This window comes from Neodiprion virginianus, chromosome 1, assembly GCF_021901495.1.
Source record: "Neodiprion virginianus isolate iyNeoVirg1 chromosome 1, iyNeoVirg1.1, whole genome shotgun sequence".
In the NCBI taxonomy this organism is placed as follows: domain Eukaryota; kingdom Metazoa; phylum Arthropoda; class Insecta; order Hymenoptera; family Diprionidae; genus Neodiprion; species Neodiprion virginianus.
In genome coordinates this window covers 4,862,914-4,885,801 of record NC_060877.1, presented here as the reverse complement: position 1 = coordinate 4,885,801, position 22,888 = coordinate 4,862,914, and the positions used below count along the sequence as shown (strand labels likewise).

General features: G+C 37.3%; 1 protein-coding gene and 1 long non-coding RNA gene across 2 annotated transcripts in view; both read left to right on the top strand.

Moving 5' to 3' along the window:
- LOC124309082 (sestrin-3) overlaps nucleotides 1-22,888 on the top strand; it is a 109,404-nt gene that overhangs the window by 4,370 nt on the left and 82,146 nt on the right. Inside the window, exon 3 of the mRNA XM_046772339.1 lies at nucleotides 4,092-4,157. Within this exon, the coding sequence (XP_046628295.1) occupies nucleotides 4,092-4,157 (66 nt within the window). The remainder of the gene's footprint in view (nucleotides 1-4,091; nucleotides 4,158-22,888) is intronic.
- On the top strand, nucleotides 10,395-20,907 carry LOC124309115 (uncharacterized). The gene is made up of 2 exons (XR_006909176.1): nucleotides 10,395-10,659; nucleotides 20,605-20,907. It is a non-coding gene; the product is annotated as an uncharacterized LOC124309115 (long non-coding RNA).

Here is a 22,888-nt window from a genome sequence, read left to right as displayed (position 1 = left end):
TTGAACCTATGACGCACGGGATTTCGTACTCAGTTACTGTCATTATCGTGCATTTAATAATATACCGCGGTATAATAATAGATCTAAAATACATACCCAGGTGATCGAAACAACTGTTACATACGTTTATGAGATGAATAACGGAGAAGCACAGAAAACGTGATTCCAGTTCGGCTCAAACGCGGGCGTTTGGTATCAACGAACGTCTGCAATCCCTGTAATTCATTTACTTCCATAAATGACAAACTTCGTTGACCCTCTTCTTTTTTTTTTAATAACTTGATAATCAATTCCAGCTCAGCAAGATTCGCCGATCGAATAGATAACACGCACAAAAGCAGCCAAGTCTAATTTATCCACGTCATTCGAATAATGTGTGAAAAACTTTCATACGTATTTATTAAAAATAAATTTTACGCTCGAAGTCTTTAAATAAAATCAAAGTAAACATTTTTCTTCCGAAGAGCTGCAACGGGAAGTCAGCGTGCAAGTCGCGGTATCTTCCGACTTGTAATTTTGACGCGTTCGTTGATCGGTGGAACGGAAAAACGGAAGTTTAAGGTACGCCAGGGTGAACGATTATTATCGTCATATTTGACGTCGTGTTTATTTTGTCTATCGTGAAATCACGGAGCGAAAATACAAAACTCGCGAGCTCGAACCCGCCGTCTGGTGTTGCGTATATCCTTATGAATAATTGATGAAGATGAGAGGGGCGCGCTCGAAGATGATGCCCACCGATATCCCAAACTCTTTTCTTCTATCCTTCCACCTCCCCTCGCACGCGTCGTTGTGTTTCTTTCTATCGCAACACCGCGCATAACCGTGTCGTTAATTTATATTTTACAATGCGCGGCGTGTCGTTGTTCGCAAACAATTTGCTACGAGGAGTCGAAGTAGGCGAAGGAGGCGAAGGAGGAGGAGGAGGAGGCACGTCGAAGACGATCAGGGCACGAGCGATCGAGCCTCGATCACCGTTAGCCGGATCGATCGATTCCTCTCTTCGCCCGCGTGAATCCGTGTCTCTTTGTAATACGCCCGATAGAGTCCGGGCCGCACGTGCGTTACGCACACCGAGCAAGAATAAATTTGAAAAAAAAAGAGAAGGAAAAGAGATTAAAAAAAACTTACAGGTGTATGCAATGGTAGGTAGGTAGGTACACGAGACTCGCGGGGCCTTTTTAACCTGCCGCGAGATCGAAACTCGATCTCTCAATTCGCCATGTTTACCGGTACATTATATATTATACAAATGCCAACGAACGCGAAACCTTGACCGGTGCCTTTTCTATTACTTTCTTTTTTTATGGTTTCTCGAGTCTTATTGTTTGTTTGTTTTTTTTTCTCCTTTTCCCTTATTAATTCTTCCGTTCTCTCTTTTCCCTGTGTATAGTATATATACATCATTTTCATTTCTCGTTCTACAATCACGCGTATTATTGGTGTGCGGTAGGTTCGATATGTAGGTATATTATATATGTGTGTGTGTGTGTACATAGATACGTAGTCATATGTAGGCGGGTAATCCGATCACGGGACTTCGATCGCAATCGGTGCCTCAAATCGTCCTTGAAATTTCAATATCTGATACATGTGTAGAGGGTGTTGCAAAATTCACGCAAGATGTAATTTTGACGGAAAACGCAGGCTTACGATTATTGAAAATTGAATTTTTCTTAACAAACGGCCGCCACGACTCTGCTGGCACGTACGAAATCTGCTTTCGCAATTTTCCACGACCGTTTTGCATAAATGTGGCTGAATTTTGTTGATACAGCGCTCGATTTCCTCGTTCAAGGCGTTGGTGGTCGTGGGCTTGTTGGCATGAACCTTACACTTCAAAAAAAAATAAAAAAAAAGAAAGTCCAGCGGCATTATATCAAATTTTCACAAAAATTTCAACAAAATAGTACTCATGTGCCAGCAAAGTCGCGGCCGTTGGTCATTTGCCCGATATGCTGTTGCGTGCATAACCCAGCGAGTAAACAAAAATTTAATTTTTAGTTACAAGCCTACGTTTTCTATAAAAATTATCACTTGTTGCGTAAATCTTCGGACACCCTGTATATATACGCACACGCATGCACGCACGCATTCGATTTTCGAAACAATTTTTCTACCGTGCAGCGTCTCGTCGCACCTTTCATTTGCCATTTTGAATTTCGCCCAAAGTTTGTGAAATTTTTTTTATCCCCTTTCTTTTTTCGCAACTCCATTCATTCTTTTTCTTGATTTCTTCCATTTCCCAAGCAACACGAAAACGCGCAAAGAGGAAAGGTTATGAAAAAAACAATATACAACCCCCGTACAATATAATAGGTATTATTATTTACTGCTACTCTCAGTATGCCAACGGTTTGACCGATGATATTGTAATAGAAGTAAAGGAGCTGCACCTACAGGTACAAACGTTGCATGCGTGCTATTTATTACGTGTATTTCCTCGTCACGGGCTACGGCACGCTTGCAAATTTACATTGGTTGTTTTTCCGCCCGTTTTTCTCGTTGGTTGGTTATTTTTTTTTTTTTTTTCTTTTTCCTTTTTTATTATCGTCATTGTTTTTATTTTTTTCGTTTTTCTTCTTTCCTTTCCTTTTTTCATCCATGCTTGCGTCGTCGACTCGTGTCAATGACCCGATTACGTTCTTATGTGTGTCAAGAGTGCCATGATTCCGGTATACCTTGTACACCTTGTATACATATTCTATATACATATACATATATACATATATATATATATATATATGTATAGTAACGATCTAGGCGTTACAGAGAAAATAAACAGGTTCGTTCGTGAGCTAATGAAGCGAATTAACAGGCAGCGAAGTTAAACGACGGGGAAAATGATTTAATTGCAATTCGTGTTTACAGTTTGAGATCCGTGAAACAGGACTGTTTTTTAAAATTTATGCTATGAGTCGACGCAGCAACCTCATTCGTTTGGTAACATGTGAAAGCTTTAAAGCTTCTTTTATCTACGATTACCGACTGCTAGATGAGAAATGGGGGGCTAGACGGGTGATTTCACCCTTTGTAACAATGCGACGCAATATGTGTTATGTATATAATTCACACGGTCATAAAACCAGCTTAGGTATATATGCACACGTTGTGTGTGATTTATAAATTCGTATGTACGTGTAAAATTACATGTATATAATATACATGCGTGTATATAGGTGTGTAATCGCTTTACTTGGCCACGCTATTTCTTATTTTTAGCCAGCGTGCTTAACCTTCATGGTTTTACATGCGCGCGCGATGCGTGCGTATGTATTGTTAATGCATGTATACATACATTATGTATACGCGTGTGTATACGTATGTGTATATAGACACACCCACACGCGAGCCGGCTTTTAAATTGTCAGTCAAAACAACTCTATTGAAATACTTTTTTTTTCTTTATTTCTTTTATTTATTCAATTTTTACACTGGCCAACTGACGTTGCTCGAATGTTGTTTGCGCACTTTACGTCCCGTGTACTATTTTCGAAACTTACCACCAACAACCGCGCGCAATCGCGTCCTATGTATATAAATAACTCGAAAGTTTAAGTTCGATTTTTTATTTTTCCACACTTTGGTTTATTTTTTATTAATTTCATTCCTTTTTCCCTCGTTTCCTTTTCCGTCGAGTCGCGTGATGAACGAACGTTGTTCAAAATACGGAAATGGAGAGGGAGGGGGGGAAAAAAAAAAGAAGAAAAATGCAAACTTCAACGAGACAGCAAGGAAAAGTAGCGATTGCCGTTTGACGTTTTTTTTTTTTTTTTTTTCAACGCTTAGTTTATTACGCGGTGTACAGGATAGAATTATTTAATTTTTGTTGCGATAGTGAATCGATTAAAAAATATCCCATTTATGAATTGCATTGTCCCTATAAGATAAAGAAACGATATTTGAAAAAAAAAGTTTTATACAGATGATACGCAATTACGCAATACCGAATCTCATATTGCAGCAGAAAATTATTAGATTTTTACACTTTTGAGGACAACGTGACGAAAATAATTATACCTTGTGTGTTAATTGCGATTGACAATCGACCGATTGTTCGCGTTTCATTTTTTGTTCTTTACTGTTTCAAGGAACGAGGACTTCCGGTACCAGAGCCAGCCTTCGACGGACCGAGCGCCTTCGTTCCGACGTCAGAGGTGAGTTTTTCATTCTGTTTGAAATTAAATTTGAGCAAATTATCGAAAGGAGAAACGACTACGGATCGAGAAATGCTTCTGCAGAGAAAGTATTTCAATTTATTTTGTTAAACGATTTGAACGAGATATTCTTGATCACGGTTAACCGTTCGGCATGTAGCGATTATTCCTTCCAACATCAATGCGTAGGTTATTGCCGGCGATGAGAAGACCTTTAACAACACCGATATAACGTGCTTTGCAGAAGATCTTCTCAACCAATTAAACGATACGCTATATCTGTATCTGTATCTGTATCCGTATCTATATCTATATCCATGTAATACACATTGAAGAAGTGATGCTGTTCGTAAACAAAATAATTATCGTCGTAAATCGGTCGCCATATCGTCAGAGGCTACGGTATCTGCCGACGGAAAATTCATATTTTATTCGCATTTATTTATTGTTAGTAAAACGGTAACTACATTTGATTGTTAATCTGGATGCGGAATAATTTACGTTTTACATTTTGAATCGCAGTCGCATTTTGCAGGTCGATATTTCAGTTACATCGGGGGAATAAGGAGGATCACGAACGCGGGTTAGATATTTACTTGCCCTTTCGTAACCTTCAATTAACTTTAATTATCAACAATTAGGGGCGGTTATCGTTCGAATCTCGACCTTCGTCGCGCGGCCGCGAACGGTTGGCTTACGTTGGGATCTGTTTTATCATTATAAGTTGTCTTCGACTCTTGTGTTACCGACCTGACACCGTCGGTATATTAATCGGTCTCTTCGTTATCCACTCGCTTATTTCTCAGCTTGAACATTTTCACCACCAGATAGCGCTCGCTATTCTTTCGCGTTTGTTTTTTTTTTCGCTGCCAGTTATCGTCTGTTGTTTCTCTTTCTAAAATTGGTGCACAATTGTCTCTACAATTATCATAATCTAACATTTTCGCGAACAATCGAACCAAAAAATCGGAATCATACTGTGAACATGGATTGTCAATAATTCTATTAATGTTCAAATTCTCCTCAACGTTGATGCGAAATTGTAAGTATAAAATATAGTAGTAGAAGATTGAATCACGGGTTTGTATACAATAGAATTTTTATACTCGCAGAGATTATCACGCACGACTTGATTCGAAAAATTGTCTTCCTTTCGTTTTTTCTCTTCTTTTTTCTGTCCATTCAACCAGTTTCGCTATAATGGATATCGTGATAAAATGACGATGTGTGTAGTTTTCTACTTTTGAAGAATCATCGTACATCACATTGATGACGATTGACGAAAAAAGGTAAGTGAAATTACTGTTGTTATTATTATTATTATTCATACTATTAATTTCGGGGTTATGAGATTTTGTATACGTTGTACAAGCGTATTATGTTCAACCGGGGATTAATTTTTTATTTTTTTTTTCTACGATTTGGAAAGAATTTCTTTTTTACCTCAAGATTTAAATTCAATTCTCCCTCAAAACGGGTCAAGGTAAAGAATAACAAAAAAAAAAAAAAGAAATTGTACGATAAATTTTCTTTACTATGCAACTGCTGTATAGATATGATAAGACACCGGTACGTAATACATATTACATGCCATAGATACATGTATAATCGATCGATCGGATCGACCTTGACGGTAACGTACGCAGGAAATAGTGGCCTTTGTTACATATATGTACGTCGTTTCAAAACTCGCGGACACGAAGAAAAATTAAGACAGAAAACCGCTCCGTTACAACTCAAGTGGGTAAATTTTCACTGGAAAATTTTATTTCAATATTATGTGCATACGTAAAGTTTTATGGTTAGGTACGCGATATTCGCTGATAGTAAATTATTTGAAAGTTTTACGCGTTAGCGGTAAATACACCTTTATTAATACGCGAGATCAATCAATCAATTCACTCGTCAGTTTAACCTCTCTTCTTTTAATACACGAAATAACATTTTTCATCTCTGTGTATAATTATACTAACACATTATGTGACGTAATGTGCCACATCCGCTGTAAACATCAACCTCGTCTTTGTTTTTTGTTTTTACTTTGGTCCTACATTGATACCGAGACGATTTCAGTTCGTCTTAATATTTGCTTCTTTTTTTTTTTTGTTTTCTTATCGAATTGTTTTGTGAAACGGCGAAACGATCCAGGCAACAATACGCGTGCGTAATGTTTTCACGCTACTTACGTTAATCTAGTTACAACGGCGCTTATCTGCAAAAGACCCGTGCAAGCATTGGAAAAAATTTTCTCGAATCATATTTGCTGTCGGCAAATCTTTTCAGTTTATTCAACATTCGTTTACAGTGTACATAAAATTGACGGAACAAACTCGCAACAACTTTAATACATATATGTCTACTAGGTATACTTAGGCGTAGAAAACAGCGGAGGCAGTACGAATCGAAAGATAAAGAATTTGTTTGAATTTGATAAGAATAAAATATTATCAGCCGAGACATTTGACCAATGTAAAGTAAACATTATTCCGTTTAATATTCCTATCTTACTGGTGACAGGAATTTTACTATCCCTGTTCCTGTATTATCTAGAATCACCCCACGCAGTTAGTCGTTTACAGTACATTTACACATACCTACGTACAATATTCAAACGCGTTTATCGCTGTTATTAATTATTATAACGATAAAAATTGCGTAACGCAGCTCGATTCGGCTGTTGTAACGAAAATGTCACTTCTATTTTCATTATTTTCTTATCGTTAGAACGTTCATCGATTAAAAAGTTTAAGAAAGAAAAATCGAAATTCCAATTTTTCTTTCACCGTGTTAAATAACAACGAATCGAAATTACAGCTCGTTGACTCGATTCAAGACTTTAACCGCACGGTATTAAGATACAGCCGTTATATTTCCGAGGGAAGCTTACAACAATGGGCTACTTGACCCAATGAATTTCAATACACGAATTAAACACGTTTCGTGCGGCACAGTTGTATAAACGACTTACTCTGTATATCATATGCGTAGAGAACCTCTGCTGCAGTCGTCGCCATTTTAGAGCAACGAAATAGCCGCCGGGTGTTCGTGAGAGATATAATTATAATAATTGTTATTATAACAGATATACGGAGCCCTAAATTCCTTTCAATTTTTCTCATTCACGACAAACGAGACTCTCATTCCGCAAGTCGACGACGTTTCGAACTTTACCGCAGGCTATTTTATCCTGTCCCATTCGCTTTTTTCTCCACTGCGGTGTACAATCTTGAATTTGTCGTTCTCTACGATTTTTTCGAGATATAACGCGTATCAAGTAATTGTCGAGTATACGAAACGAGGGCAAAATTATCTGACAAATCTATCACCGCTGTACATCTTGTGGAATTATTCTCACATTGCGAGAAAAACGAAAATTTTGAGAAAAAAACAAACAACTTCATTTCTGAAACATGTCGTAAACATGTTTTTTGAGTCAATATTTTTAAAGCGAACGGAATGTACTGTACATATTATTCGTATCAATGAAAAAATCGTGTCCGATACTGCAAAAACATGCAACGAAGCGAATGAGCTGTAAAATATCGCGTTATTCCGTTGAAAATTTGACTTTCTCGAACGTTCGTTTTACGTTATAAACGCGGTTCGAGTAATAATACCGAAACGTCGCTTCCTGCCGCAACTTTGTTATCGAAAATAAATGGTCGAATCGATTAACCGTATCCGCCTATGTCTAATTCAACCGCACACAAACGCACAGGCAAAGCCATTTCTAACAATCGAGTTTAATTTACAGGAGAAAAATAATAGTTCGCGTGGAAGGTTAATTTATACATACACGCATATATATGAGTATAATGAGAGGAAATTGTAGTTTATGTGAAACTGATAGGTTATAATCGCGTATTATCTCAAGAGTATATATAACATGAAATACCATTTTAAGAAAATTTCATTGAAAAGAACACGAAAATTACGCTGCAGAATCGAACATATTTCTGATCGTGAAAATGCGCCTATTGCAGTACAGACGTTGGAAACGATTTCATTTTTGGGAAACGGAAAAAATTTAATAAATAAATAAACGTATCGCGTGCAACGTTACTCTAAGAATATGGATTATCCGTACGATTGCGTAATGCGTGTAATCAAAAATTCCAAGATGAATCACTCGGTATATCGGGTCTCGGTCGCCTTTGCTTTCGAGATTTTCCATCGTCCGTTTCTGCGTGTACGTTGTACGCGTTACATTTTGTAGCTTACTTTTCCGTCCTTTACTCATACGGACTCGTTGGCTCGTGCATTTCACTTACACAGTGACTCTTACAGCGATTACTGACCACTCTAGAGAGTCGCCCGAAGAATTTCTTGCCTTTACTTTTTTTATTTGTAGAGAAATTCTTTCCCTTAACGGTAAGGTACGTTGTAAAGGTACCTGCGTCCAATACCTTGCGGATAGTTGATCAACCGGCGTACAAAGTTTCGTTTCAAAATCTTTACATTTTTGTACAACGAACGGGTTGATGATATTTTTTTTTCATCATCCTTTCAATTGTATTTTTTATTTTTTCGTGCTCATATATTAACAAATTCTTGTTCAATGTCGCGTAAGAAAAATTACTGCAGATGCTAACGATGTCGTTTCTGATTTCTGGGGAGAAGTATAAGAATATGTAAATTAAAAAATTAAAAAAATGAACTCAAAGAAATCGATGAGGCATATGTATTAATACCTTGATTATGCATCGTATTGCTAAATATCGCGAATCCTCGCATCTTTCCTTACCTCCAGACGTACAACGCAAAAACGCTGAGCAATCACAGCTGAGACGGGGGAAGAAAAAGGAAAAAACTGCGGAGAGTCAAGTTTCAGCCACCGCTGTTAGCAATAAAAGTCTGCACAAACCTGTAAATATACGGACGCTGATTGATCGCGGCCTTGATTTATTCCCAATATAATGCGATGATCGTGGTTATACATAAGTATAAAGAACAAAGTGTGTATAAACATATATATATGTATATATATATATATACATATATACAGGTAGTCCTTGAATAATTTTTTACTTTAAATAAGTTTTGAAAAAGTATTCTTATCATAAAATGATGAAAGACCATTTTTTGTAGAGCGTTCAATTCCCTGCAAAAATACGTCTGTGAATTTCCTGTACGACGCCTCGTTAGCTAGTTATAAAAATCCGAAGGAGCAAAGACCATTTTTCTCGTGTTATTCTTATGGAAAGTAGGAAAGTGGGATTCGCGACATCTTAATGTTAATATTAAGAGCTCAAATTTTAAACTATTAGGGTGTTTCAAAATTAAAAAAAATAAAAATTTTCCTTATATTCTTTTCTATTTTCTCTATTTCTCTATGTAAATATGCATGTATATACATACGCATATATATACTGTGTATTCGTACCATTTCTGACTAGCAATTAAATTGCATAATTTGCATCCGATGAATCACGAGACTCGATGAATAAAAAGTCTCGTTGCGATAGGAAAAAAAAAAAGAAAAAAAAAAGTTCCACGCTCTGCAGACGCGGCAAGTCGAGTTTGTCCAGCCAGCAGCAAAAAAATGCACGTTTCACTTACGTGCAAATCGTGTAATACAATGCCAGCAACGGAAAACGTCTTCGTATTATACACATACGGTAAATAATGCTGATCTATTAACAGAAGAAAACTTTTGTTACAAGTAGAGATAAGAAAGAAAAAAAAAAATATCAATTGCCTCGCCGGCTGCTTACACTATTTCAATGTTACATTACGGTACAGAAAATTCGATGCGTGTGCAGTTTCGACAATAGTGAAATAAAAAAAAATTAAAAATTGAGAAATTAAAAAAAAAAAAAAGAAAAAGAAACCGGATATCAACAATTTTTCTTTAATCGCGCAGCTAGTTTTGTTCGTTCGTAATTATTTTCCCACTTTTCTGCATTCTCGCATCAATACTGTACGCAATATTATCTTCGCAGCCGATAAATTCAGCGGCACGAGTTTCCCGAACGTTTATATCTGTATTTACGTGTTGAAGGAATAAAAAAGAGGCTCGTCTCTGAAAGCAGCCGTTCGCGTGGCCGCGCAAACCGTCTTTGGCCTAATCGCATCTCGGCCCGAAGAGAAACCGGTCAATCACAGCGTGGGCGCGTCAAATTTTATCGTCGCGACGCCGACGTCAACGGATCAAAGGCTGGGGTGGGGGGTAAAGGAGGAGGAGGAGGATGAGGGCGGGAGGGGTTTTGGGGCGGAGAGGGGAGGGGAGTACGCATTTGTCGGTTCGTCCTAGAATCCCATCATTGGCACGCTGAACGCGCACCGCGACGCTTCGTTTCGGTTCGATTCGGTTCCCGACTAGCTTCGTCTTCGTTTTACTTCGTCAAGTTCGTACTGGGGAGGAAGAGGATAAGGATAAGGATAAAGATAAGGATAAGGATTCGCATGTCAGCGCTCGTCGACTCAGTGATCTTTGTTGTGATCTCCGTTCTGCCGCCCACGCGACAATCGACACGTTAGTGTTGTAACGTTGTTAATTTCAGTGAGTATATTTTTGCAAGGAAATCGAATCAACTTCTACAAAATTTGAAACAAAGAAAGAAAAGAAAAAGACAAAATGGCAGGGTAACTGTAATATTATCGTGATCGTCCCTTGAAGTTGAACCGTTGAAACAGTATCGGTTTTCGATGTTTGCGGATTTTGGTATCGATATCTTATTCTAGATCCTCGTTTTGTTTTTTTTTTCTTCGTCCTTGTACTCCCGTTCCTCTTCCATTATTTTTCTCATTCAATCAACGCTCACCGGGATAGGATGTTTATTGAAATCGAAACGCGAATTTTTGCTCCCGCCTTCTCCTTTCGGATCGAATTTCTCCGCGCGTTGGTTACTGTATATAAGAACGCCTTTTGTTTTTATTTTTTTTTTCCAGTTTTGCAGCGAGTTTTTTGACATTGATATTCTCTCACGCTGTTGCTTTTATTGATTCGCACGTTACATCTTTTCCGCGGAAAGCGAAGCTGAACCGAAATTCAAGTTTTTTTTGAAACCGGGTCCAACGTTTCGTGCACGATTTATTTTTTCACCCACAAACGTTTCACGGTCGTTTTCTTTGTCTTTATCTCCTTATTTTATTCATCGTTTCAAACTTTGAACTCTCCGCAAGCTCTCGAAACTCGCTGACTCAACATCCTGTCGAGTATTAGGTCGGATTTTCTCGCATAAATTCAGTCCTGCCTGTACCCTACCATGCGATTTTCGTAATGTCTTTTAGGTATTAATATAATATTGAAAATAATTCAAAGTCAAACTTTTCATCAAACTCTGAGATCTCGGCGTGTGGGCAAAGCTTTTCTATTCGTTTAAAATAAATTAATGTAAAGAAATGATAACCCGCGGTGTAAAAAATATCTGTTGCAAGAGATTTGTCTATTATTATACGTATATCGTTGGCACGTGGTGTCAGGGAGTAAATCAGTTCGCAAAACACGTGGGTAGAATCGACCCGGCATCGTCGATTGTATTATTAAGCCTCGTGTTCAAGCAGCAGCTGTTGCGCATCTCGATCAATCCTCTGCGTACGTAATAAGAAACTCGAAGCATCGATCCGCGTGCGAATGAACAGTCACGAAGGATTGTTCTTTGTCAACGCGGTGTTAAAATATATCTCACATTAATTATCGTTGAACGCACGTCAAATTCCGTGTGTAACATGTTTGTCCGCATGTTCTTATTGAATTAGAAGAACCTGCGGTTCAACACGTGAGAGTAACAACAATAACGATAATTTCGTGTTAATTTCAAGACGTAAAACGGTTTGCATTTTTTTTTCCGGCTCCTTCCGCATGAATTTTGTCGTTTTCTGTATTCACGTGGGTACCTAAATATCCAACCGCAAAATATTTCATTAAAAAAAAATACTCCACATGATTTGCGTCGCCGTAAGTTCAGAGTCCGGATAAACGGTGCATTTATGAAAGTACGCACAAGATAAGGTACAAAGTGCAACACGTCGCTGATGCATCGTATGCGCCAATGAAACGATATACGTAGCGCATAAATCAATCGGGAATTACGTTCGATTTACCTGTATAACTGTAAGGTCATCTAGTACTCCTATCCCTTTACCGACCCCGCAAACTCGCCCTTTTTCTTCCTACATTAAATAAACAAACTAACGGAAGGGGTTCAAATTTCCGCGATGCATCTCGCTCTTGAGTTTAGTTAGGAAAAAGTGACGCACCGTCGAAATGTCGACCCTTTCAGTTCGTTCGTTTGTTTGACATAGGAAGAAAAAGGGTGAGTTTACTCGGTCGGTAAAGGTAGGAATACCACATGACCTTAAAGAAATAAATACGCGGCAGGGCGATAAAATCAATAAAAATTGTTAAAAAAATTTTGGTAAAGGTTTTGTCGTTTTAAATGGTTTATCGGGGTGCCGTTAGCAAGGTCAGGAACGATTTGCGGCGACGACGTAAAAGTACAAAAATTTGTTCTTCCGCCAATATCTCGTTTTCTCATAATCGTACGGCCAAAATAGTTCGGTATGAAATTGAAGGTGATAAAAATCTGTACAAAATAATTCTGTAACTTTTTTGTCGCACGATCCACAATTTCGGAGCAATAGTTGCGCGATTTTTGACAAATGCAAAAAAAATAAAAACATCGATTTTTGTCGACCAAGTTCCACTCTTTAAATTACTAAATTACTTGCTGCCTCATTTTATTATTTTTTTTCTTACCTGTCAAGGGTGGGGGCTAGTTTTTTCTGTTACTCGATTCTGCTTTACTTTTCTTCGTATTACACACTACGCCGTTCAGTACCGACATTCATAAATTATTTCCCTCACGATTCGCGTGACGGAGGCTCATTTTCAAAAAGTACACTTACACATACGCGTTACGTGCGACATAGGTATATTATACACCTTTGCTTTTGCAAGCGTAGGATGGTTCTTAGGCTGATTAAAATCGATCGTATAGCTGTTGGCGTTTTGCTCATGGTTTCTTGTTTCGTTAGCACCTCCTCATTTATTCGCTTATTAATTACTCGTATTTTCTTCTATCGTTATTGTGGCTATTTTCAAATTTTAGGATTTTCTCTCTCTCTCTCTCTCTCTCAACTTCGATACCTATTTACAGTAAGTTCGTTCGTATATATCTTATACAATACACAATACGGGAAAGAAGTATAATTTATGATTTTAACAAATTTTCGTATCTTATTATAATATGTTATGTATAATATGTATAAATCGAGTCACGCGATGTTGGCTGTTAAAATTGATATTATGAAAAATTAAAGAGAAATTCGTTTTTCCTGACAACTCGAACGCGGTTGTGACTCTTAAAAATCTTCTCGTTTGCGTTACGAGGCTTTTAAACACCCCGATCCATCAATCGCATGTAAATAAATCAATTCACTGTTAATCACGGTTCGGATTGATTACTTTATAAAAGTCGGACACCGTCATTCATTTGTCTCGCGCAATCTTTATTGCACGTGCAAACTCAGCGCGCAATTAGCAATACGTTAAGAAAAAAAGAAAGAAAGAAAGAAAAAGAACGTTGAAAAAAAAAACGACGACCTAATTGTCTGGAAATTTCATTAATACGTACGTGCGGGGTGTAAATCTTTTAGGAATGGATGCGCGACAATTTCAATCTCCGATCTGTTTTTGCATACCTGCTTTATAATATTGTTATTTAGTGCTCGTAGTGATAATAAGTGATCGAGCGATTATTTATTCCGCAAATCGATGACACAAGGTGTGTTGCCCCCCCACCGTAGTTACACGTAACTTATATTTACAACACATCGAGTAATTGCGCATTTATCATCGTAAGATCGATTTATTAATCGTCAGATTACGCGGTTTAAACTTTCGTTCGTCGAACGGTTATTTCCGGTCATTTGAACGTAACTCATTTTGTGTAACAGTACGTAACGGATGTCGAGAGTATTGCCAGATTTTATATCGTTTCATTCGTTTGTTTAATCTTTCTTTTTTTTTCTCTCTCTCTTGCACTTTGCAGCATTGCTCGCTTCGCATTTCATGTTTAACAATTAAACAGCTGTTATACACGTGATCTCGGAACAAAGCGCAAAACTAATGCAAACCTATACATGTACACTCTACATATAGAGAGAGATAGTGCGTCGTATAAGAGTCAAGGATAACACATTTTTTTTTTTTTATTTATCATACCATATGCTTATATTGTTGCAGAAATTTAGCATAGGAATGAAAAAATTTCTAATAGTTAACCTTAGCTTCACATCGTCAATCTTATACTTATTACTTGTAAATTGTAAACTGCATTTGTCTATACAGATCGTAATATTGTGTATAATTCAGGTATATTTGCAGTAAGTTTTTTTTATTCAATTTCGTCGGTTATTCCGCATTATTCTTACATTCGTTCCCGAAAGAATTATAATCTACGAACGTGCTTGAACCAGGTTTACTTACGTACTACGTATCGACACGTGTTTACTCACCTAACGCTATCTCCTAGCGTGTATAATAATATAATAAGGTGATAAGGAATAATAATTCCTTGGTCAGGGTCAAGTTTAATTCGAAATTCCACACGATAAGATGTTCCTTTCAGGGCCAAATCAATTTTCACCTACTCGCTATTGCTGCAACAACGTTTCGCAACATTCCTCGTACGCGTGATCGTAAGTTTCGTTTATACTCTCTACCGCCAACCCAAAGATGTACGAAGGTATGTACGCGTATTTTATATACTCAGCTAACGGAATATTCCGTCTCGTTACTCTAATGGTTTTTCAATATCTCGACGAGCGACGTTATAAAAACGATCGTCTTCCTCTACGAAACTCCTCGCAGATTTATACATACATACATATATATATACAAGTATATTTTTCTAATTTACAATATGCAGAGATATTGACGTATACCTACGCGCGTCATATTTTTCCCACACCTTATGCCTATTCGTGTATGGATTTATAATATTGTTACAAAGGGTGAAATCACCCGCCTTACCCGCTTTTCAATGATTTAGTAGTCATCATAGATAAAATAAGTTTATAAACCTCTTATGTCTTTGAAAAGAATAAGGTTGCTGCGTCAACCAACGTTATTGTAAAAACAGTCTTGTTTCAGACATTAAACTAGAAACACGTTCTCTGCTATTAAAGCTTTTCCATAACATTTTATTTGCGTCTTTAATTGACTCACTAAACAAGCTCGCGAATCCATATTTATTTTGCAACGTCTTAAAACGTCACAATATATTATACGAATAGAAGGGGTAAAAAACATTTTTCATCGTATCGTAATCGTAACGAGATCTATTTTTCGATCCTATATTCGTGCCTAGTTAAAAAAAAAAAAAAAGAAAAAAAAGTAACGCGTGTATTTTATGAATTAATTTTATTGTTCTCTTTATCTCGATTATACGTCCATTCGGAGTAAACGTATCTTTACTTTCTCGTTGATTCCTTATCGTCAGTCACAAGTTAACCGGATCTGTCCACGATTTCTATTATTTATAATTTATCGACGAAGCAATTTTTCATCAATAGTTTTCATTTTCATTTCTCTCTCATCTTTTCGTCTTTTTCGCGACAGATTCCATCTCTCCCGACGTCATGTGAACCTATATCTCGCGTGATACGTACAGAGTCTAGCGTTTAAGTGGCCTTATGGATCGATCTTAGACCACTTAACCTCAATAATTACAGACCGTGCACCGTCTATAGATGTAATAATGTACAGGTTTAGTGCGTACATACGTTTGTAACGGTGCTGGCGGTACAACACAACTGTAACGGTAATCGACGATAATGAAAATTATGTGAAAAATACCACTGCCGTATAGAATTTAACATAAATTACATGCGTATTCTGTAAACTGTGTTTTGTCAATTGGGTCGTTGAATCAAAGAATCCATTAAGTGCGTCGGGTAAAACGTCGAAGATTAATCGACAAGAATTTTTTTCTTTTTTCATCTCCACGTTCATTAACAAAGATATATAGACAGTTGAATTAGCGTGACGTCATAATGCTCACATTGTTATCGATCAGATTGTTATAATCGTACAGCAGGAGTATATTGGATTATTATTCAGCAAAGGATAATGATACCGTTTATACGACAATGTTTATTGAGATCTGCGTGTCGGGCTTGTGTGTCTAATTGCGTTACATTTATGTATAAATATATATAAATAAATATATATATATATATCGTATAGCTAGGTGAGAAAGAAGAAGAAAAACAAAATTGAAAGTGAAGAAAAATCTAGCAAAAATTTGACGATATTCTTGTCATATATACCTTTATAAATATAATTGTGAGTTTAGAAAAAGAGAGTGAAAAATTTTTCTTATTACATAAATAATAATAATATATAAATATATCTGAGTTGTTCGTATTTAAAGGTGGAAAAATCCGGGAAAGCAAGGCTGCAGTCAATCCTCCCTCGAAGCTACTCAAATTCGCGTCTCCACTTCTGCTTTCCCTCCTTCCTTCCCACCTCCCTCGTTTCCTCTCTTCCTCTCCTCTGCATCTGCAAGATCCAATTCACTCGGCTCTCTATTGAGCTCTTTTTGAGACAATCCTATCTCGTTTTGCCACATCGCGCCCTATACACAATACACATGCATACATATGCACATTCATGCGATAGAAGTACATATACATGTATTCAGTAATTCGTGTACTGAGAATAAAATCTTCGAATTTTACTTTTTCACTGTTAAATGGGTAAAAATTTCTTCGAAGCCTTTACAATATTCGTAGGTACGTAATCGACTTTCTTTTCTAACAGTTTCTCTTAATGTCGTCGCGAATTATACCGTATTAGATGTATTAAACATACAATTGCAATTTATATGCGTGAAACATATTTTAAAATCGAGGATGAAAAACGTTACGACGCGAAATTTCGTTCCTTCATTTATTTACCGATTTAATCGCGAGCTATTTCCTTTCAACGAGGACGAATTATATAACCCGTGTATGTATGTATTATACCTCACCCTCCGTAAAGCTCAAAGCTTTACGTCGCAGGTGAGAGAGCCGAGTTTCATATTCGAATATTTTCCTAGTCCGTTGTAGACAGACGGTGAACGTTTAAGCTCTTTAATTAAATTCTTCAGTCCGAAAACAGAACTCTGCAAGCTTCCACGCCGCCCGCTACAGGCAATTCAAGTCTGTAAGTCCTTTTTCTCGACTAGGTTGGATCGTTTCGCGTTACGCGGTGAACGCGAATAAACAAATGTTAATACGCGCTGCAGTTTACAGTTGAACGTACACGCGGTTGGTGGAAATATTGATTTACCGAATAATGTCAACGCGACGGTTACTTTTTTCATTAAAAACGTGACGCGATGATTGTTGTGTTTATTGCATAACTTTTGAATTTTGTCACTTCGTCGGTTGAACGGGGAGTCTTTTTTACAAGTTCCCGCAGAGTATTTGAGGAGAGTCTCGACAGTCTACGCGGATCGTACAATTCACTCCTCGAAATAATGCCTACGCCGGGGCTCTAGACGTGTAATATAATTTCACGTTGAATATCGTTTGAAATTTAAATTCCTTCTCTGATTTAAATAATAATTCGAGCCTGCCAAGCGTTGAACCCGCATCTTTAACCCTCGGGGAAAATTTATACACACCGGCGATATACTTTTTCAAGATGTAAATTCTTATAACAATTCATTCGAGATACGATAATTTTTTTATCCTGCGACGGAATAGAAATATATATTTTCGTTGTGTGTAAATTAATAATTTTTTTTTTTTTATACCACAGACGACTAAAGTTTATCGTCTTTAGAATTCAATGTTCGATCATTGATTGATAATATTATTCTAATTAAATTATATTAATTTTTCCGCCTTTGTTATTCGTTTGCTGCTCGTACGAATTCGGCTATGTGTCCTGGAAATTTTGTATTTTCTTCCTCACGTGGAAAATTACTCTCCGTGAGAGAATTGAGGGGGTTAGTGTGAAAAGGGTACAAGTGACGAAAAATATGGAATTGATAAAATCACGATAGGTGCGATTCGTCTTCTGTATCAAGTGTACGTTACAATTAATTCAACGACGCATCAGCGTTGCTAAATTAACGTTTCCTATATTTTCAAGGTTGCGAAAGTACAGGTGAAAGTATCATACAATACATGTAACAAAACGCACATGGAAAGAGGTTGATAATTATTCCGCCTAGGGATACATTCAGGTGTCGTTTTATCGATTCCGTTTCGGTATAACGTCGTTGTTGCAATCTTCTTTTTTATTCCTATCGTTTTTCCTCGTACAACGTATAATACAGTTGCATTAAAGTTAGACGGAGAGAATAAAAGAGCAGATATCTAATCAAATCTGAAGAAAAAGTGGGAAAATTGTCAAGTTTTTTGCTAAAATATATTTCGTAAAATGTAGAATCTGTCCCTAGAAACCCTGAAAGTCACCGTGTGCATATTCAAATCTGCTAAATTTTCTAGTAAAAAATATAGGTGACGTATGTATGTTTTTTTTCCAAAAATTAGTAAAATTGTTGTCGTTTTTTTTCTTCTATCCGTGTATTTCTGCGTATTGTCATTTCTATTCTCGCTTCGTCATTTTCACAACCTTTCTCGAGGCAAAAGTTGAGTGTAGTATTTTTGATTACAATATGTACAATGTTATACACAAATAATAAACTGTGCACTGAAAAATGATGGCTCGGCTTGAGCTGCGCGATGATAAACAAGTATTACCTACTTTTGTTTATTCGTCACGAACCCTCCGACAATGCACGGAGATTATTCTTTGTAATATATGCACAACTTCGTTGTATACATATTATTTTCCACTTTTTATTGGGTTCCGAAGATGATTTTTCTCCTCGCACATGTTAATACGTGTCACGTGTAATTACCACGCGTTGCGAGGCGAATTGAACAAAAAAAGACACGAATATGCAATAAAAATATTTCATCCCGGCGATTTTTTATTATTAAAAAATTAACCACGCGTTTTCTTCATTCTTCACTCTAATTCCCTCCAATTTCCATTATCGTCCGATGGAATTGTACGGGAATCGTTCGTTCGTTTTATTTCGCACGAGATATCATTATGCGGGCGCCCGCGGCCATCCGGCTCCGTAACGAACATACGTTGCCAATTTGAAATTCTAATGATCACGACGTTTTACGTACAGCGAGTACTTTTCCACAAGGTTTTGCACCTTCGTTTTTATAACGAAGATTCGACTCTGCTGCACGTCGTGTACGTTGCAGGTATATATGTAACAGCTGCGGTAAAACGAACGTCAAGCCGGCAGTAACAGAAAATTAAAATAAAATAAATACAACGTAAGAAGCAACCGCAAAAATCGACAACGTCGCCAAACGAACTTTGCTACGTATTCCGAAACTTTTTTACCTTTAGACTTCGCGTTATTCGAATTCCTGTGCTTAACGAATGGCGTTAGAGACAATAACGCGAGTCATCCAAGTAGTTCGGTTTCACCAAATTTTTACCGCCGTTCGCGCACATTTTCGCATCAGGAATATATGCGCGGATACGTTGTATGTAGCAAAAAAAAAAAAAAGCTATAAAATAAGATGAGAAGTATATCCATACTTATCAATTATTTAACTCGACGCACTTATCACTTTCGCTTATTTTTTCGTGTAATAACCTACCTCAACCTATAACTAATCAAAGTTGAAACAGTCGAAGGAGAAAATGCACTCGCAGGGTGGGGATATTCTATTTTAATACAAGTTGTAACCGAGCCACCGCAGTGTAGATTGATTTTACAAAATTGACGAAAGGTGAACGGAAAGCAAAATCGCTCGATCCCCGTCATTTCTAACTCCTAATTCTCCCTTGGCAAATACCGAAGATGGATTCTCTCTCGTGCTGACGCTGATCGACGATGCTTGTTTATTTTATTCTACTCCATATTGTTGTTATAAATGTATACAATATTCCGCTGCCGCCGCTGCTGCCGCAGAGTTGAAAGGTCGTGTAATCGGGTCGGTGAATTGAATGTTTCTCAGCATCAATATCTACGTTACGCCTGTACGCGTCAATTCCCGATGCGATTGTGTACACGCGTGTATAATACATGTATTAAAATGAGCTTCGACCCGTTATCGCCGTGTAATCTTTAACCCCGGAGTTTTTTATTATACGTTATATATTTTGTATTACTCAGCGTGCGAATCTGCTGCCACTTTATTTGTCGTATGCTAATTACTCTTTGACGTTTGTGAACCTGTACTTTGAGATTTCCTTTCCTTTTTTTTTTCTCTTCTCTTTTCAACGCACGAAACGATTTCCTTATTCGAACCGATGAAAAACGTGCTTGATTCTCAGTCTGGTTGAACATGTAAACGCTGTTGTAATGTTACAAAAGTTATCTCATGGGTAAAGAATCATCTTATTATTATAGTATAGTTTCGGTAAATACGTTCTAAATCTGACAGTGTGATATGTTTTATTTTTCAGGCAGCGCCGTATCGCCTATAACCGAGATAAAGAAAGACGAAGAAGAAGAAAAAGAGACGATAGGAGGAACGAGCGTCATATTATATGAAAAAAGAAAGTTTGAACCTTGTAATTATCAGTCATTTATGAAGACTGACTTGTCCATTGTATACTGAGAAAAAATTTCTCCCCCTCTTCACCGTGGTCGAGGAGATCTCTTTTCAACTCCCTGACTTCGATAAGAATATATCAAAAGAAGAAGAAGAAGAAGAACAAGAAGAAGAAGAAGAACAAGACGAGGGAACAGGGAATAGAAAAGCGAAAGATAAAAAAAAATTTGAACAACTTACGGAAAATCTTATCTCGAAAGGCTGAGACTGTAAGCTTTGAGGAAATATTTGATAAGCCGAACGAGAAAAGGTAATTTACAACCGTTTCCAAGGATGATTAGCAGAATGCTGCTTCAGGAACCGGGCTGGAAGTTGGACAGAAAGGGTTCTTCTCTTTTTCTACGCAGGGACAGCACTCACCTGAGATCGGGTCGAGTTAGGTTCAGGTGCGACGTTGAAATCCGCGAATTCGAACGGGACGAGGAGCTGATTATTGAGGGCAACGAATCTGCGGAACCGGCTGCAAGCCCATTGGCGATGTGCGCGAGCTGTGTCGCCGCTATTTGCGTCACGGTTATTCTGCCCTGGCTTTTGATCGGGGGTTAACGAAAGGACAGTAAAAGGGGAAGAAGGAAATACGGCGAGAAAAAGAAACGGAAGTGACGGAAAAAGACGAACGACGAAGGAGAAATTTTGAAAATCAGAATTTTTTTATCACGATCCTGCGAAATGCGATGCGAAATTCTCTCATCGCGGGTTTACGATTGAACGATGTTTCTCTGCGGCCGAAAACTTTTGCGAAGTGATTCGCTGAACAAGGTGATCGGAACTGTATGATTTTCGTACGATTTTCGCCAGGCTGAAAGCACGACGAGCTGTTGAAAGCTCATTTTTGAGAATACTTTCAAGTCTATCATTCCTCGGGGCAGCTGGATATATTATAAGCATAAAGCTCTCGCGAAATAACGATAAATCGAATTTATTTCCCTCCCTCTCTATAGGTGGAGAAAATTCTTTGCTTACTCTGCGTGTAATGTGAGGTATATGTTGTACAGGTTTGTTATCTCGCGTATATTCTCTGCAACTTTGCAAACCCTTCTTATTCCCGTTATTGCTTATTGCTCGCTTCGTTCCTCACGAAACGCGTACTTTACTACGAACTTTCAAGCAATGGAAATTGTATTCGTACGCAGGGATGCAGCATTTTTTCTTTTGTTTTTTATTTTCATACGAGGAGGGTTTAGAATTCGCGTATAACTCGTTTTATTTTGACGGTGAATCTTGAAACCGCAAATCGGACAACGTCGATTTCAAGTTTCAAATTCTCGGGGATTCGGAATCCTATCTGATGATAAAATTTACATTTCTCTCTGTGAAATTGTAATTTGTGTTTACGCATATACATTATATAAGTATTATACGAATTGCAATTTAGAAGGCGAACCGATCATTATCATTATGAGCGCCTATTTGGCTTCCGGCGTAGCCTCGACGACGGTAAAATAATAACTAAATTTGCCGAAGAAGCATTGAAATGATCGTGTGTCGCGGATCGTGCAAATTCAATTGCCGAATACAGCAATGTGTACGGTAATAATATTGCGAATATTTTGTTGTTATATCGAAGCTAACGTTTTATACCAATGAATGTATAAATATTATACATACGTATGTATAATTAACTTGACGGGAATTTGCAGGGATTTATGGGTATTAATATTACGATAAACGTACTGTAAAATTGTCTCAAGAAAAGTATTTCGTAAATTTATGTATCCGCATATCGAACGTATTAGTTGTTGGATTAAATTTAAGCAATCAAATGACAAGTGTAAATATATTTTTTAATAAAAACTCTGACAATAAGTGTAAATTATTTGATAAATTTAATTTCTCAGGTATAGCTGCATAACATATGTGCACCTGCGTATAATGATCGGTTATCTGTTTTCAGAAATACCGTGTACAGAAATTTTGAAAGCATTTGGCTCAATTGTTGAAGAATGTGAAATTTTAATTATCACAAAACATCATATACGAGAAAACTAAAAATCCGATGAAATTAAATGAAAGTCGCACGGAATATTCCAGTTTCTATAAAATATTATATATACGTAGGTAAATAATATGCGGAAAGATTCTGTATAAGCGCATGCATATAAGTATATATACTTCCTCTTGCAAAAACTCTCATC